A 16,526-nucleotide genomic window follows, 5' to 3' on the forward strand; every position below is an offset into this window, starting at 1 on the left:
CTGCTATTTAGAGGGTGGAGCCAGGTGTACAGAGTGGAACATGAAAGTGAAACAGGAGCGTGACTGCTGAAGCACAGCATCACAGGGAGACAGTTAGGCCTCTGGATGGCTGTGGGTGGGCCTGACTGATGTCAGGCCTTCCACAAGAGGTGGTGGAGAAGAGTCTTCTCTAACACCCCCAGGGAAAGGGAGACTCCCTTTCCCAGTCTGCTAAGTAACAGGTGCCTTCCCTAGGCGCTGATGCTACTGCTAGACCAAGGTCAGCTAAGTAACAGTTGCGTTCCCAGGCACTAGTGTTACTGCTAGACCAAGGAGCCCTCTAGTGGTCCTGTCCAGGCGTGACAGAGGGCTCACACTTGTCTTCTGGTCGCTTCTCACCATGCCCCTTTAGTTCCTTCTTTGTATGCTCTGGTCTTTCCTAGGTTATAATTGTAGAGCAAAGATTATTATAATATTGGATTAAAGAGTAATGCTACAAACTGATGATTAACAATACTCATATATCATCATATCTATAATCTATTTCTAGTACAACTACTCTTATTTTATATATTTTCTTTATTGTACTGGCACAGCTTGTGCCCTCGGTCCCTTGCCTTGGCACCTGGGTGGCTTGCTGCCTACAACACCATTCATTAATGGCAGTGTCCCTTACCTCAATCCAGTCTATTGGTACTCAAAGTTTTTTGACTCTGTCCTGTCTCAGATTATCATCTCCGCAGTTTTTCAATACTTTCACTTTCGAATTATTAAGAATTTAAGTAACTTTCCCAATTCAATTACTGGGCCAAGATTATAACTCATCTCTTGAATTTCAGTCCATTTCCCCTTTTCCTGATGATTTATCTTATGATTCTGTATTAGCGAAATGTGAAAGGTTAACAATTAACTTAGGAAGCATGCTCTTAACCACAAAGTCTGTTTAAATCCAGTGTTTAAATATTTGTTGCAAATATTTTCAAAAATATTTAAGTAAAGTATTGTTTCATTGTTACTTTGGTTTTTCTATTGCTGAACAGTTCTGGTCCTTGGAAAAATCATCTTATACTAGTTAGGGCAAAAGATCATCCTGGGACCCTTCTGACCTAACCAGGAAAAGAACCTGCTGGGAATTACGCATGGAATGGGCTCTTATGAGGTCTCTGTCATTTTTAGGAGTCTGGGGAGGTTCACATATGATCTATGAGTCTTGATTTCTCATGAGACTTCAGAAATGTTGTTTCAATAGACTGTTTATTTCTAAGACTGGAAGACTCTTTATGTTACTAGTCTAATGATGTGTAGGCACCTATCTGTACACTGTTCAATTTCAGATGATTCTTTACTTAGATTGTAACATTATTTTGTTTGTAGGTGGCTGTACGTAATGTTCTAATCATCATCACAATGAAAAAGAAATATTTTACTAGAGAATAAATAAAAGTCTCTGTTGGACAATAATATACCGAAATCCTTAGTTAAAAGAAACTACTTTGAATTCAAGCTCACTTGGTCATACTAGATCTTGAATATAGTTACTATACTTTGATAGTGCTTTAGTTTATTGTGTTTGCCAAATGTAGTTTCTCAAAAGTGGAAATAGTATGATTATTTCCATATTTCAATATTGACTGACAGTTGATCAGCAACAGTAAAGAATGATACGTGCCATAGGAAAAACTAAATATTTCTTCAGAAAACAAAAGGAGATTAAGTTGATTTATGCTGTGACTAAGATATAACTTACTTATAAACACTTGGATAATTCTGAAGGGTTCGTTGTATCATTTCATGATGTAATAATTATCATTAAAATGATCACAAAACATAATGGCAGTTGCTGGTAGGTAAAAATGATACATTATATCAAATTAGACAATGTTACTGCAGTTATAAAGGCATCAGCTTAGCTCCTTTGAGTTATGCCGGGAAGGTAACAATATTACTAAGACTCCTGGATGATTTTGTTAAGAGTGAATCATTAGTAAAAACAGGTGATTGCCAATATGTTATAAAATTGAATTCAGGCTTTAGAAAATAAATTATTTGAGACTATCAAGAAGGAACCAAGGTGAAACATTAGCAAACTACAACCAGCAGACTACATTTAGACTATATACTAAATTTTGGGAAATTTTGAAAAATACATAAAATTTCAGAATTGACTATTATAAATATTTGATTATATTTATTTAAAACACTTTAAAAAATAAAAGAAAAATAAAACCTTACAAAATTGAAAATCCATTTTTTCCCTCTCCCCAGTAATATTCTCCAACTCCACTCCCTGCCCTGTCCCCTACCCAAACCCTCCACCCAGAGCAACTGCAGTCAGGGTGTGGTAGTTAAAAAAGAAAACTTTACATAAATGTGTATCTATTAATAAAATATACTAAGCTTTGTGTAGTTTTAACTTTACCTTTATGGTATCATGCTATACATATCATTATACAGCTTGATATTTTCACTTGTCATATTTTGAGATGTGTCTGTGTTTAAAAATATTGAATTAGTTTATTCCTTTTAACTACTTTATAATGTTTTGTGGTATGAATACATTTAATTTATTTTTTTGCTGATCATAGTATACATAGGTTATTTCCTGACATTGATTTTCTAGTAAGAAGCTCGCCCAGAGAAAGTGAATGTATTTTTAAAGAAAGACCAAAAAATAAATGTCATGATAATCTAAGAATTTAATTCCATAATTTACAGAATATATCTCTAGATTTATATATTTATTTCTCTAATAATGTGTATGAATCATACAATTTTTAAATATCAGAACTATCTACAGATAGAAATATATTAGTAATAGTTCTGTTTTTTTTCCTTTTTCTCATTGTCAGATACCACAGGTTGAAGTGTATTTTTTTGTGGAACTATATGAAGCTACCGCTGGAGCAGCAATAAACAACAGCGCCAGATTTGCACAAATTAAAATCTTACAAAGTGATGAATCTCAAAGCCTCGTGTATTTTTCTGTGGGTTCTCGGCTGGCAGTGGCTCACAAGAAGGCCACTTTAATCAGTCTGCAGGTGGCCAGAGATTCTGGGACAGGACTGATGATGTCTGTTAACTTTAGTACCCAGGTAAGCATGGAATATATACTCATACACGTTATGGTTTTCTTCTTTAACTGCAGCTAGAGTAATGACACAGGGAATAATTGATAATTATTTTCTGAGGATAACATTGTAATTCACTTTTTGTTCATTACATTAAGCTTTATCCTTGAAACAGCTCAGCTTTTCACTCATCAGTAACAGATCATGTTTTAAAATGACAGACTTTTATTTTTTCTCTCTTTTGACAAGATTGGTTATACAGTGCAAACTATATCTTACATAAATCTGTTTTATAAAATCTCTAGGGAGTTAAAATTTCTTCAGAATGTAACTGTGTAAGGCCAGAAGCAGAAAGTAAGGATCTTATTATGTTTTGTATCCAAAACAGTTGAAAATTTTCTTTTTCAGAACCTCCAGTACTAGCTGATCTTTACACTTCTTCACATCCATGCGTTCACAAAGCCTCGCTGTCACTTTTTTCACATCCTCCTCTTAGGTTGGATAAAAGATGGGGAGGCTATCAGGGGACTCAGAAGATCAATGCTGCATAACACTAAGTCACCAGACCATGGGCTTGGCCCCAACAATACCATATACCTTTCAGCCTTATTTTTTGCTTTTGTTTTAGCAGTGAAACTCTAATATAGTAAAGCAAAAATGTGTCTCTACTCTGCTTGAAGCATGATTGTTAGGATCATAGCTGACCCACCTTAGTCCTCTCTTTGTTCCCCTTACTTTATGTAACTTCAGGAAACCCACTATTTGAAAACCACCATTCTGGACAGCTCTTCTATTTCCCATGTTTCAAGAATCCAAACCAGATGACTCCTTGGGCCTTAAGATTTCATAGTTTCATTAAAAGTTCCCTTTAGTACCTGCTTGGTTGTGTCACCATTGGGTGACTCAAACAAACAGGACATTCTGTGCATAAAAGAGAACATATATGTGGCCAGTATGCTGTAGCAGTTGCATGAGTCAAGATGAGAGAATAGGCCTCAAGCTGTGGATATTAAGCTGTTCTGGAAGTTTGCCAGGCAGTGAAAGTTATCTTTATGACAGAGTCCACAGCTCAGCAAACAAAAAGAAAACTCTCTATTATATGAGACCCTAGAAATAAAGTCTTTTCTAAATAGCACAAAGAGAAGTATGTTCATTTACAGTAGGAAGACTTGAGTATTTTTTATTGGAGTATTTAAGATAGAAGACAAATTATAGAAAGTCTGTTTCATTCTTCCTCTTCTCCCATAAAATGTGTATTGTCATAACTTACTACTTTGTAGAATGGAAGAAAGGGCACTAGAGATGAAAAAACAGATGATAAAAGAGATTTGAGGCACATCTTAAGCGAGTTTATGTGCTCAGTCAGATGAGAGGGAAATTGAAGTTGCCAAAAGAAGAATCTGAAGGCCAGCATCTCTATCATATATATTTATATCTTTTATAGATTCTTTGTAAGTGATTCTTTGCAAAATGCATGCTGTCACTAGTGTATAAATCATAAAGGGCACTTATTTATGGAACAATATATTTTTAGGAATTTCCAGTTTTCCCTACCATAATGGTTAATTTTACATGTCAACTTGACTGGACCACAGAGTGCCCATATATCTGGTCAAACATTATTCTGAGTGTTTCTGTGAGGGTTATTTTTTGGAATGAGATTGGCATGTAAATCAGTAGACTGAGTAAAGCAGATTGACTTCATAATGTGGGTGAGCCTTATTTAATCAGTTGAAGTCCTAAATAGAGCAAAAAGCCTGGCCCTCCCTTAAGTAAGAGATAATTTTTCCTATCTGATAGGCTTTGAATTGGAATAGTGGCTTTTTCAGTCTTTGGACTCAAAATGGAACATTGGCTTTTCCTGGGTCTCAAGCCTGCTGGCCTTTGCACTGGAACTATACCATTGGTTCTCCTAGTTCTCAGGCCATAAGGTTTGAACTGGAACCACTGACTTTGGTCTCCAGCCTGTGAAATCATCCTGCAGATGATCTTGAGTCTTCTCAGCCTCTATAACTGCATGAGCTAATTTCTTATAACAAATCTCTCTCTATATATATATATACACAGACACACATATATACATATATACACATATATACATACATACATATATACACACACACACACACACACACCCTATTCTGACCCTCACCCATAAACACACTACCCTGAGATTATGGGCTTAGTAGAGAATGTTTGTGGCAATGCATTAATACCAGTTTTTTTTAATTTTTAATTTTTGTAGGTACATAGTAGGTGTATATATTAATAGGATACATGAGATATTTTGTTACAGGCATACAATGCATAATAATCACATCAGGATAAATGGGGTATCCATCACCTCAAGCATTTATCCTTTATTTTTGTTACAGACAATTCAATTATACTTTTCTAGTTATTTTTAAATGTACAATAAATTATTGTTAACTATAGTCATCCTGTTGTGCTATCAAATACTAGATTTTATTCATTCTATCTGACTATTTTTTGTACTCATTGACCATTCTAACTTCCTTCAACCCCCTCCACCCCACCGCCACCACCCTTCTCAGCCTTTGGTAACCATCATTCTACTCCCCATCTTCATGAGTTCAATTGTTTCAATTTGTAGCTCCCACACATAAGTGAGAACTTGTAATGTCTGTGTTTCTCTGCCTGGCTTATTTCACTTAACATAATAACCTCTAGTTCCATCCATGTTGTTGCAAATTACAGGATCTCATTCTTTTTAATGGCTTAATAGTACTACATTGTGTATACGTACCACATTTTCAATATCCGTTCATCTGTTGATGGACACTTCGGTTGGTTCCAAATCTTGACTGTGGTGAATAGTGTTGCAACAAACATGAGAGTGTAGGTATCTCTTCGATACAGTTTCTTTTCTTTTGGGTATGTCCCTAGGATTTCCTTTCTTTTGGGTATATACCTAGGAGTGGAATTACTGGATTACATGGTAGCTCTATTTTTAGTTTTTTGAGGAATCTCCAAACTTCTCCACAGTGGTTGTACTAATTTACATTCCTACCAGCAGTATATGAGGGTTCCGTTTTCTCCACCTTCTCACTAGCATTCATTATTGCCTTTCTTTTGCATAAAAGCCATTTAACTGGTGTGAGATTATATCTCATTGCAGTTTTGATTTGCATTTCTCTCATGATCAGTGATGTTGAGCACCTTTTCTTATACCTATTTGCCATTTGTATGTCTTTTGAGAAATGTCTATTCAGCTCTTTTGTCCATTTTTAAATTGGATTATTACATTTTTACTTATAGAGTTCCTTGAACTCCTTATATATTCTAGTTATTAATCCCTTGTCAGATGGGTAGTTTGCAGATATTTTCTCCCATTCCTTGGGTTGTCACTTCACTTTGTTGATTGTTTCGTTAGTTGTGCAGAAACTTTTTAATTTGATGTGATTCCATTTGTCCAGTTTTGCTTTGGTTGTGGGGTATTACTCAAAAAAAAATCTGCCAGTCCAATGTCCTAGAGAGTTTCCTCCAATGTTTTCTTGTAGTAGTTTCATAGTTTGAGATCTTAAATTTAAGTCTTTAATCCGTTTTTATTTTGATTTGGCTTTTTGTATATGGTGAGAGATTGGGATCTAGTTTCATTCCTCTGCATATGGATATCCAGATTTCCCGGAACCATTTATTGGAGAGACTGCCCTTTTTCCAATGTATGTTCTTGTCACCTTTGTGGAAAATGAGTTCACTGTAGAAGTACGGATTTGTTTCTGGGTTCTATTCCATTCTGTTCCATTGGTCTATATGTCTGCTTTTATGCCAGTACCATGCTACTTTGGTTACTATCGCTCTGTAGTATAATTTGAAATCAGGTTATGTGATTCCTCCAGTTTTGTTCTTGTTGCTCAGGATAGCTTTGGCTATTCTGAGTCTTTTGTTTTTCCATTTAAGACTATTTTTCCTATTTCTGTGAAGAATGTCATTGGCATTTTGATAGGGATTGTGTTGAATCTGTAGGTTGCTTTGGGTAGTATGAACATGTTTACAATACTGAGTCTTGCAATCTATGAACATGAAATATCTGCATTTTTGTGTCTTCTTCAATTGCTTGCTTCAATGTTTCTCATAGATTTTTTTTGTTTTTGAGATAGGATCTTGATCTTTTGCCCAGGCTGGAGTGCTATGGTGTGATCATGGCTTACTACATCCTCAACCTCCTAGGCTCAAGCAATGCTCCCACCTCAGCCTCTCAAGTAGCTATGACTACAAGTGCACACCACTACACCTGGCTAATTTTTGTAGTTTTTGTAGAAATGGGATTTTACCATAATACTCAGGCTGGTCTCAAACTCGTGGGCTCAAGCAATCCACCAACTTCAGCCACCCAAAATGCTGGGATTATAGGCATGAGCCACCATGCCTACCCAGTTTTATAGTTTTCATTTTAGAGATCTTTCACTTGTTTGGCTAAGTTTATTCTGAGGTATTTTATTTTATGTGGCTATTGTAAATAGGATTGGTTTTTTTTTTTTTTTTATTTTCCATATAGTTCACTGTTGGCATATAGAAATGCTACTGATGTTTGTATGTTGATTTTAAATACTGCAACTTTACTAAATTTGTTTATCAATTCTATTTTTTGTTGTTGAAATCTAGTTTTTTCCAAATACAAGGTCATATCATCTGCAAACAAGGATAATTTGACTTCTTCCTTTCCAATTTGGATAGCCTTTATATCGTTCTCTTGTCTGATTGCCATTAAAATAATTGCCATTTAAAGTAATTGTCATTATTTTAAAATGATGACATCTTATTACTGATTGCATAAACATACAAATGAACTAACAAGCAAAGAGAAAACTGATAAAATTTGACACCTTAACTTTGTGCCCCACTTTTTAACTTTTTGTCATTTCTAGTTGTATCTTATTATACTGTCTATGTCTAGAAAAGTTGTTGTAGTTATTATTTTTATCCGTTCATTATTACTCTTTCTACTCAAGAAATGAGTAGCTTACACACAAAAATTACAGTGTTATAATATTCTGTAATTTTCTGTGTCCTTGCTATTAACCATGAGTTTTGTACATTCAGATGATTTCTTATTGCTTATTAACATCTTTTTCTTTTAAGTTGAAGAACTTTCATTAGCATTTCTTGTAGGATAGGACTGGTGTTGATAAAATCTCTCAGCTTTGTTTGTCTGGGAAAGTCTTTCTCCTTCATGTCTGGAGGATATTTGCACTTGATATACTACTCTAGGATAAAAGTTTCTTCAGCACTTACTAAATATGTCATGCTACACTCCCCTGGACTGTAAGGTTTCCACTGAAAAATTTGCTAACAGATGTATTGGAGCTCCATTCTATGTTATTTGTTTCCTTTTACTTGCTGCTTTTAGGATTCTTTTTTTTTTTTTTTTAATCCTTGACCTTTGGAAGTTTGATTATTAAATGCCTTGAGGTAGCCTTCCTTGGGTTAAATCTGCTTGGTATTCTGTAACCTTGTTGTACTTGAATACTGATATGTTTCTCTATGTTTGGGAAGTTCTCTATTATTAACCCTTTGAATAAACTTTATCCTTCTGTCTCTCTCTTTACGTCCTCTTTAAGGCCAATACCTCTTGAATTTGGCCTTTGAATGATATTTATAGATCTTGTATGCATGTTTCATTGTTTTTCATTCTTTTTTCTTTTGTTTCCTCTGACTCCCTTTCCTTCCTTCCCTCCCTCCCTCCCTTCCTCCCTCTCTGCTTTCTTTCTTTCTTTCTTTCTTTCTTTCTTTCTTTCTTTCTTTCTTTCTTTCTTTCTTTCTTTCTTTCTTTCTTTCTTTCCTTTTCTTTCTCTCTCTTTCTTTCTCTCTCTCTCTCTCTCTCTCTTTCTTTCCTTTCTTTCTTGATTCTTCCAATCCATGAACATGAAATATCTGCATTTTGTGTCTTCTTCAGTTGTTTTGCGAGATCATCTTTTCCTGGATGGTCTTGATGCTTGTGGATATTTGTCAATATCTGGGCATTGAAAAATTATGTATTTATTGTAGTCTTCACAGTCTGGACTTATTTTTACCCATCCTTCTTGGGAAGTTTTTCCAGATATTTGAAGAGGCTTGGGTGCTGTGATCTAAATTTTTGGTTATTGCAGCCATGTCTGCATTAGGTGGCACCCCAGGCCAGTAATGCTGTTGCTCTTGCACACTCCTAGAAGTACTGCGTTGGTGGTCTTGGATAAGATCTGGGAAAATTCCCTGGATTACCAGGCAGAGACTCTTGTTCTCTTTCCTTACTTTCTCCTAAACAAAAGGAGCCTCTCTGTCTGTGCTGAACTTCCTGGAGCTGCCAGAGGGTTGATTCAAGAACTCTTGTGGTCATTACCACTGGGATTGTGCTAGATCAGACCTGAAGCCAGCACAGCACTGGGGGTCTCACCTAAGGCCCATGGTGACCACTGCATAACATATATCATAGTCTAACTAATAAAAATTAAAGGCAAGAAAAATATTGAAAGAACTGAGAAAGAAAAGTACCTTACCTTTATGGCAAAAGCAATAGGAATGACAGGAGATTTCTCATGGAAAACCATGGGTCCCAGGTGGAAATGGTACACTATTTTTCAAGTGCCGAAGGAAAATAAACTTCAGCCCTAAATTCTATATCCAGTGAACATATCTTTCACAAGTGAAGGGGAAATTAAGATATTCCCAGATGAAAGAAAAACAAAGAATTTGTTGCATACAGACCTACCCTGAAAGAATGGCTAACGAAAGATCTTTAAACAGAAAGGGAATGATAAAAAGGAAAGAACCTTGGAACATCAGGAAGGAAGAAAGAACACAATAAACAAAAGTGGATTTCACCAGAAAGGATGTACAGATAAAGAATAAGCATGTAAAATGATGTTCAACACCATTAGCTATTAGCAAAATGAAACCACGATGGGATATCACTAGATGCCTACCAGAATGGCTAAAATAAAATCCATGACAATACCAAATGCTGGTGAGAATTCACAGAGACTGGATCACTTATTTATTGCTGATGGGATGAAAAATGGTAAACCACTCTGGACAACAGTTTAGAAGTTTCTTCAAGAATTAAACATGAACTACCTTATGACTCAGGAGTTGCAGTCCCAGGCATTTATTCCTGATAAATGAAAATTTATGTTCACACAAAAACTTGCACATGAACATTTATAGTATCTTCTTAATAATAGCCCCAAAGTGGAAACAATTCAGGTGTCCTTCAATGGGTAAATGCTTAAACTGTGGTACATCCATGCATGGAACACTACTCACTAATAATAAGAAACAAACCATTGATACATATAACCACCTAATCTCCGTATAATCATACTAAGTAAAAAAAAAAAAAAAAGCTGATACCAAAAGATTATATACTGTGCGATTCCATTTCTATAATATTCTTGAAATTACAAAATTATAGGAATGGAAAAGAAATTGGTGGTTGCCAGAGATTAAGGAGGGAATGGGCTGGGGTGATGCGAGTGTAGCTATAGAAGGTAACATACAGAATTCTTGTGGAGGTGAAAATGTTCTGGCTCTTGACTGTATCAATGACAAAATCCTGGTTGTGATATTATATTGCAGTTATACAAGATGTTACTAATGAAGGAGATTGGGTAAAGGGTATAGGAAATCTCCTTCATTATTTCTTATAACTGCATGTGAATCTGCAATTATGTCAGAATAAAAGTTTAAACAATTAGAAATGACAGTTTCACCTCTCTGGTATTATTTTCCTGTTACTTAATTGCTCTTATGTTGTCCTCTAAGTGCTAGGCATATTACTAGAAAATAGAGACATATTAATTCTCTTTTCCAGTAGCTGGCATGGATGAAAAAATAATTATGGATCAAGTTGTTATTCTGTTATGATATTGATTTTCATTTTACTTTAAATAGATTAATGCAGTTAAAATAGTCATTGTAACATAGATACCCTTTGGTAGACCAGCATTCCCATGTACATAAGTACTGTAGCCTTAGCATCAGTTCTCTTATATCTAAGTTTGTGATATAAAGTTAAGACGGAATTTCTGGTCCTTCCTATTTGAGACAATGAAGACATCTGTTATTCTAGTTATCTTTCAATTAAATAGACCTATAGCTAAAAACAAATTTGAAACTGATTCCAAATACTTTCTTTTATATATGTGTGCTAGCTGGAAGCACACAAGTTCAAGAAAGACCATATTTTTCATTCTTATTTTCACATTGCCTTTTCTATTCAAAGACTATTTCTATATTGATTTTTTTTTTTTTTTTTTTTTTTTTGAGATGGAGTCTCGCCCTGTCACCCAGGCTGGAGTGCAATGGTGCGATCTTGGCTCACTGCAACTTCTGCCTCCTGGGTTCAAGCTATTCTCCCAGCTCAGCCTCCTGTGTGGCTGGGATTACAGGCACCCACCATCATGACTGGCTAATTTTTGTATTTTTGTAGAGATGACATTTCACCATGTTGGCCAGGTTGGTCTTGAACTCCTGACCTCAAGTGATCCACCTGCCTCTGCCTCCCCATTATCACTTTTAAATCGCATAGTGCTTCTTTGTGTTTATTATATGTATTTTAATAAACACAAAGAACACAAGAACATTTTGATTGTTTCATTTCCTTTAAATATTTGAACTGTAAAATAAGTCCTGCCAAAAAAACAGCAGGCCAAATGTATACATACAGTTTATAGTAATCAGATCACCAACACCTTGTTTCAGAAATTCAACTTTATCAGAATTTTATTATAAAACTTTTCATTATGAACCCCTCTGATGCCATCTTGCTTTTTCCTTGACTATCCCCACCTTGCAGATAATTTCTATCTTGAATTTTATGTTAAATTATTCCTATGCTTTTTAAGTAGTTCTATTCTTATGTATTATTACCTGTTTTGGAAATTGTGCAAATGAAATTAATCCAATTATATTGTTCTATGGTCCTTGTTTTGTTCAGTCATATGTTTGTGAACTATCCATGCTGATGTGTATAATTGAAATTCTTTCATTTTAACTGTTATATCGTATTCCAGGGAATATTTTAATGTATCCATTCTAAAGCCATTAGATTTTTGAGTTATTTCCTTCAGTAAGGCTTTCTGTTTTATCATTATACTGCAGATGCTCTTAAAAAGCATTCATTGATTTTTTTTTTCATTTTTTGACACAATCAATCACTTCCTCCTTCCTGAAGAATGCTCTTCTTTGGGCTTTTGTAATACCACACCTTCCTGCTCTTAATCCTTACCTCACTTGGAGCTCCTTCCTGTTGTCTATGTTGGTCTTCCTAGCCAGTAAGTGTTGGGATCCACCAAGATTCAATCTCCAGGCTAGACTATGTAGAACTGTTTGTTAAATATCATCTGTAAACGGAGGACTTCCACATTTTTATCACTAACCTCATCACCTCTCCTGATCCAGACCCATGTATCTGATTGCTCTTACTTGATGTCATCGCTTGAATGTCTAAGAGGCATCTCAGACTACTGTGTGTAACAGATAACTCTTAATTTGTCCCTTAATAATATTTTCCCCAGTTTCCCACCATTCATTATCCATTTACTCATTCATCCAGGCAAGCAACTAGGAGTTACCTTTACTTCTCCTCTTCCTTCCACCTAATATCAAATTCATCAGAAAGTTCTATTGACTCTAAGCTGGGCATAGTGGTGAAAGCCTGTGGTCCCAGCTACTTAGGAAAATCTCTTGAGCCCAAGAGTTGGATACCAGCCTTGTTGATATAGCAAGACCTTCATCTCTTAAAAAAAAGAAAAAAAAAAAAAATCAAACAAACAAAAAGTCCTGTTGACTGTACATTCAAATTTATTTCTAGTCTGAGTACTTCTACTCATGTGTATCTCTAGTCTGATATTTCCACTCATGTGACCCTATTTATTCTACCACTGTTTCTTGCATGAACGAATGCAAAAACCTCCATGCTCATCCCCTACTATATCCTAATATACACAATAGCCAGAATACTCATGAATAATGTTAAATAAAATGTATCATTCTCCTGCTTGAATCCTCTAGGGTCTGCCTCCCACATTTTGAATAATGAACCTACATGCCTACATGATCTGACTCCTATCCACTTCTCTCTTTTTTTTTTTTTTTTTTTTTTGAGATGGAGTCTCACTCTATTGCCCAGGCTGGAGTGCGGTGGCACAATCTCGGCTCACTGCAACCTCCGCCTCCCAGGTTCAAGCAATTCTCCTGCTGCAGCCTCCCCAGTAGCTGGAATTACAGGTGCATGACACCACGCCCTGCTAATTTTTTGTATTTTTAGTAGAGATGAGGTTTCACTGGGTTAGCCAAGATGGTCTTGATCTCCTGACCTTGTGATCTGCCTGCCTCAGCCTCCCAAAGTGCTGAGTTTACAGGCGTGAGCCACCGCACCCGGCCTCCACCTCTCTTATATCAGCATCCAGCACTCTCCTTCTCCTAGTCACATTGGCCTTAGGTTCTTCCTTGAACAGACTAAGATGGTTCCCACCTCCAGTGCCTTTGTAATTATTCTTTCTCCCTAGAATATTTCCTGAGATCCTTATGTAGCCTATTCATTTATTTCCCTGCAGTCTCTGTTCAAATATCACAAGAGCTTCTATGTCCAGTTTTATATAAAATGGTACCCTTACCATCACCCTGCATTCCCTTACCTACTTTTGTTTTTCTTCATAGAACTTGTCTTCATGTAAAAATCTATCATTAATCCCACAGCCCTTGTGCAACCTGTATCTTCTGCTACAATAGTAGGTTCTATGAATGCAGGTATTCTGTTGTTCAAATCTACATCTGTAGTATGCCACTTGGCTTGTACTAGGAGTTTAACAGTTCTTGGCTCAGTAGTAAATAAATGCACATTCCTTTGATTCTTCCTTGACTAAAGTGTTCATGCTTCACATTCCAAAACACTTTTTCCAAGAAAACTTTTCAATAACCGTAATTTGAAGAATAGCAGAGGTATATATGTCCAGGACCCTACTCCTTAGGATATTTCCATATTTGAGTGTAAACATGAAACCAATTTCTTCTACTTCCTGTTTCCTCCCCACTGCTTTCTCTCTACTCTCCCCAGCCCACCCCCCAAAATTTCTATGTGACAGTGAAAATATAAATATTCCCCCTTTTCCTGCATACTTAAATTTTGCCACATGTGTTATTTGAAGCCCGATTTTCAGTCACAATTGGAGAAATGGAGGCAAGAGTGACATTTCTGGTCTAATTTGCTTCCTTGGTCCATTTGAAGGCATCTCTTTCCTAATCTCATCACTGTATATTATGTATTTATCTCTCTAATTTATCTTAGAAGATTATAAAAAGTATAAAACCCCATATTTTGGTAGTACTATTGTCATCATTGCCCTCCAGTTTGTTTAAGAGAAACTGAATTTGTTTAAGAAACAAGATTTTGTTTAGGACAAGATCAGAGGTGTCATAGATTCACTTAAATGGTGTTGTTTAATTTCTAGGAGTTGAGGAGTGCTGAAACAATTGGTCGTACTATCATATCTCCAGCTATTTCTGGGAAGGATTTTGTGATAACTGAAGGTACATTGGTCTTTGAACCTGGCCAGAGAAGCACTGTATTGGATGTCATCCTAACGCCAGAGACAGGATCTTTAAATTCTTTTCCTAAACGCTTCCAGATTGTCCTTTTTGACCCAAAAGGTGGTGCCAGAATTGATAAAGTATATGGTACTGCCAACATCACTCTTGTCTCGGACCCAGATTCGCAGGCCATTTGGGGGCTTGCAGATCAGCTGCATCAGCCCATGAATGATGATATTCTCAACAGAGTGCTCCATACCATCAGCATGAAAGTGGCCACAGAAAACACAGATGAACAACTCAGTGCCATGATGCATTTAATAGAAAAGGTAAGTTCTTGTGAATATTAGCACTTCATTTAGTGAAATTTTGTAAATTTAAAAACCCGAGTAAAACCAAAATTACATTCTCTTTTAACATTGGTTATTATGAAATTATGATAAAGTTAGATTTCTGAATATAGAAATAGAATGCATCATATCGAACACTGTCCTCTTGCTTGGATATGACTGATGCCTCTTTGGAAATCTCAGTCTTAGGCTTGGAGAATGACCTAGTGCAGTAGTAAAGATAGCCTAGTGCCTGAAAAAAAAGGCTGCAGAGGTTGGAAGCTATAGGCAGTTGGCGATTCTCCAGAAACTGGCCAATTAACTTTGTAGTTTCAGCCTCAGTTTCTTTAGTCCATTAAGAAAAGGACTTGAACTAGATTATCTACATAGCCCTTCCAGTTTAAATGCCATGGAATAGGATTATCGCCCTCTGCTTGTTCTTTGGTCCTCGCGGGCACTGAAAACTCACAGAAAAGAAAAATTAAGAAATGACTAGATAATTTCAGACTTTCCATTTGGTTTAGACTTGTACAAAACAGATTTTATTTTAAACCTATTTACTTATACCTCTGCAAATGATGGAATTAAATGGAGATGTGAGAGCCTAAGAATATAAATTTTGAAAGATATCTATAAAGTTATTACTTAAAAAAAGCCTCCTTTAAAGGTTTACTTTGGGCTTTCTTATAAATCTATTTCCTATCAATATATTTATATAGAAGAATTGAATGTTTGAGTACATACACATGAGTGTATAATTACTACATCTCTCACATAGTCACCTTTAAATACTTTAGATGTTTACAATGGCGTTTTAGATGGTCGTGCACTTTCCATCTGGTGCTAGCTCTTAAAATACAATGCTCGAAGGATAGAAAAGAAAATTATAAAGTACAGAGGTAAAAAGAGCAGACCATGGCAAACATCTTATAAAGCAAAGGAAAGCAATTCCTATTTCATGCAGAGAAAATTCTAGCAATAAAACTCACTCCATAAAATATTATTACTTGAATTTTCTAATGGCCCAATGGCATAGAACAATGCCAAGTTGTTTTTGGTCAGGGAAAGAGAAAGAATGTACAGTAATTACATTTTAGGGAAGAAAACAGGACCTCACTTCATATGATTTAGGGAAAATATATGCAAATTCTGCTACTTTTTGTTCTCAATAAGTTATGTGTGTTAACCAGGTTATTATTGGTTAAGAATCAACACTTATTTCAGTAGAGTTGTCAGATAGTACATATTGACTGTTACTAGTACTATCATGAATAATACAATTGAATTATAAAAGTAGCTCCTATGGGAAAATGTAATTAACTTTTTTTGAGTAACCATTAGCAAACAGTACAATTTTCTCATACATGAAGATACTTAAATAAATAACCTGGGAATACTTGGAGGAAAAAAATAAATTTTAAACGTTATAAAAATATTGTAATAATATAAAATATTGCCTGTAATCCCAGCACTTTGGGAGGCAGAGGTGGGTGGATCACTTGAGGTCAGGAGTTCAAGACCACCCTGGCCAACATGTGAAACCCTGTCTCTACTAAAAATACAAAAATTAGCCAGACGTGGTGGCACACGCCTGTAGTCCCAGCTACTGGGGAGGCTGAGG

The 16,526-nt window shown here is 35.8% G+C and overlaps 1 protein-coding gene across 1 annotated transcript in view; it reads left to right on the forward strand.

Annotated features, from left to right (window-relative positions):
- Positions 1-16,526, forward strand: part of ADGRV1 (adhesion G protein-coupled receptor V1) — a 596,733-nt gene that overhangs the window by 244,168 nt on the left and 336,039 nt on the right. Inside the window, exons 77-78 of the mRNA XM_011978020.1 lie at positions 2,829-3,071; positions 14,498-14,905. Coding sequence (XP_011833410.1) covers positions 2,829-3,071; positions 14,498-14,905 — 651 coding nt within the window. The remainder of the gene's footprint in view (positions 1-2,828; positions 3,072-14,497; positions 14,906-16,526) is intronic.

The sequence above is a fragment of the Mandrillus leucophaeus genome, unplaced genomic scaffold (assembly GCF_000951045.1).
Source record: "Mandrillus leucophaeus isolate KB7577 unplaced genomic scaffold, Mleu.le_1.0 Scaffold187, whole genome shotgun sequence".
Taxonomy (NCBI): domain Eukaryota; kingdom Metazoa; phylum Chordata; class Mammalia; order Primates; family Cercopithecidae; genus Mandrillus; species Mandrillus leucophaeus.